Consider the following 2,500-nt stretch of genomic DNA (forward strand, 5'->3'; position numbering starts at 1 on the left):
ACAATAAATAAACGCACATAGTTCCATTTGACTTGTTACGAAAACAGTTTCTTTAATTTTTAATAATTAACTGACTGATTTATTAGTTTGGGCGACCAACTAGGAGGCCCGGGCACCCCGGCTAAAATGTTTGAAATTTTGATTCGGGCGACCATCTTTTAGGCCTGGGCACCCAAGTTAAAACGCTTGGGAGCCCGAAGGGCTCCCTGAAATTTTCCTTAGAGCACAGCCTTGCATGTACATCATACATGAAGAGATACAGCTTCAAAGAAAACTGAAACAAAACAGACAACAAGATTGCTATGTAGCAAATACTCTGAGGACTTCCAAGTCCTCAATTCAATTAGCAACAGTCTTACTGATTATACTGAATGCTCGTGATCAAATTGCAAAACTACTCTGCCTATGCATTCCATTCATTCTTAGTGCAAGTCCAAAGAAATGTGTATCACAAATCAATGTTGAGATTAGGATTGTGGGCTCCTTTCGTCAACTTTGATTTTCTCACATTACCACTATATGGTACAAAAGTTAAAAAATAATAATGTATTGTACTCACACTGTACATCAATATAGACATCTTTTGAAGAAGGACTACCAATGCCATTATAAGCAGTGCATCTGTAACCTCCTGCATCTTGTCTTGAGATGTTCATCATTGGCATGGTGACAGAACTGTTATCTGAGAGTCTTGTCCAGGTGATGTTTGGCCCTGGTTCACCAGTTGCTGAACAATTCAGTTGCAAGCCAGTTCCCTCAGGTACAGTTTGATTTCCGGAAATGTCACTGATGTTAGCTGGGACTTAAATTTTCAAATAATAAATTGTGAATTAATTTTACACATAATAATCACATGTATACATCTGAACACTGTATTTGATACGGACGATCAATGACGTCAGGGCTCTAAAACCAAAATTTCTTGCATTGATGGGACACCATAATTTTCTAATTACTGTATGCTGTTAAAACAATATACAGTACATGTTAAATTAACCCATTCACCCCTAAACCAGCTAATGTATACTGTCTTAGTATTTTACTAGATGTCTAATGCCATCTACATGTCATGTACATGTACATGTCTATTGTGGTCTCAAAAATGCTCTTTTTATATTCAAAAGTTTAATTCAAGCACTTGTAACTGAAAGCAAGCATGTGTTTGTACTTTTCAGTGTTTGTAATTACTTTATCGAAGCTCCATGTACCTGTTATTAATTAAAATCATTTTTGCATGAACTGGCCTCAGTGCTAGAAATAATTTTTCTTAAGTCACAGGACATATGTCCTTTCAAATCTTCCTTTTGGTCGGACATTTGACAAATTGGACTGGACATAATTTATTGACTGACAACACCTTGAAGAAGAGAACTCAAGATTTGCTGGTGAGACGTTTGGTCATCGTGTCCGATCATAATGTGAAATTGGCCAGACATTTTCAAAATTTGGTCGGACAATGTCCGATGACCGACTGTTATTTCCAGCACTGGTCCTTATTAAACAACTGGGGCTACACAGGGCTCAAACTTGCGACCGTTACGGGTGCCAATGCACCTAACATTTCCCAGTTGGTGACTAAAAGTTATGGCCCAGTCGCCACCTTGGTGACTGAATTCTCATACAATTTAGATTAAAAATAACCAGGAAATTAAAGTTTAAAAGTACATTACCTTGTCTAGTTTTACTACTTCATATATCACACATTATAGTCAATCCAATTTTGTAGTACAGTTGTCAAAATTTCCTTACGATTCTTTCGAGAAATGATAGTGATGCTAAAATTGTGTTTGAAAGAAGGCAGAAACGTTTCCTTGATAAGCTGAAAACATGCAAAGAAGCTTAGATGTGCAAAGCAAAATCCAGTCTCTTCCAGACGTTGTTTTGGCCACTACGCCCAATTTCGAGCCCTGCCTAAAAAAAAGTATGTTTTAACTAAGGTTTGAAAAAAGAATTAATAAATTATTCTCGCAATAGACATGTATGGATAAATTTCTTTGTGAATGAATAAATTATTGTGCTCATCATAAAACATCAAAAATGAAGACGGATCTCAGTTCAAGCTAATAAATCGCTAAGGTCAAACAGCTATTTAAGGATGTTCGCGCCAAAATCTTCCTACGGTGAGATTTTCATTTCTCGCCTAGAGTTAGTTCATAAAGTACTTACTTGACACCGGCTTTGTTTCGAAGAAAATGAGAGTGGAAAAATGCCTTAATTTGGAGAAATCGGTCATAATGGTGAGATGTACATGTAGCCTCATCTGCTCATCCATCGAAAATCATAAAAATAAACTGTTAGAGTGAAGGTATCTGTGCACAGATTTTTAGGAGTGGGATTTTTACATAATTGCACGCCGCTAGGAATGTCGTAAACAGTAGAGTTAATCCTTGACGAGCGTTTTCGTAAGCTCTATCCATTGCAACCAGTACTGGAATTCGATGGCACGAGGAAAGAAAATGTTAAAAAAAGATAACTTCCTGCGGTGGGAATTTTTTCATTT

At 36.9% G+C, this 2,500-nt stretch overlaps 1 protein-coding gene across 6 annotated transcripts in view; it reads right to left on the reverse strand.

The window, feature by feature from the left end:
- LOC137983706 (intercellular adhesion molecule 5-like) overlaps nucleotides 1-2,500 on the reverse strand; it is a 69,434-nt gene that overhangs the window by 50,558 nt on the left and 16,376 nt on the right. For all 6 annotated transcript variants that reach the window (XM_068830878.1, XM_068830880.1, XM_068830883.1 and 3 more), the window contains one exon: nucleotides 560-802. In XM_068830878.1, coding sequence (XP_068686979.1) covers nucleotides 560-802 — 243 coding nt within the window. The remainder of the gene's footprint in view (nucleotides 1-559; nucleotides 803-2,500) is intronic.

This window comes from Montipora foliosa, chromosome 13 (assembly GCF_036669935.1).
Source record: "Montipora foliosa isolate CH-2021 chromosome 13, ASM3666993v2, whole genome shotgun sequence".
Taxonomy (NCBI): domain Eukaryota; kingdom Metazoa; phylum Cnidaria; class Anthozoa; order Scleractinia; family Acroporidae; genus Montipora; species Montipora foliosa.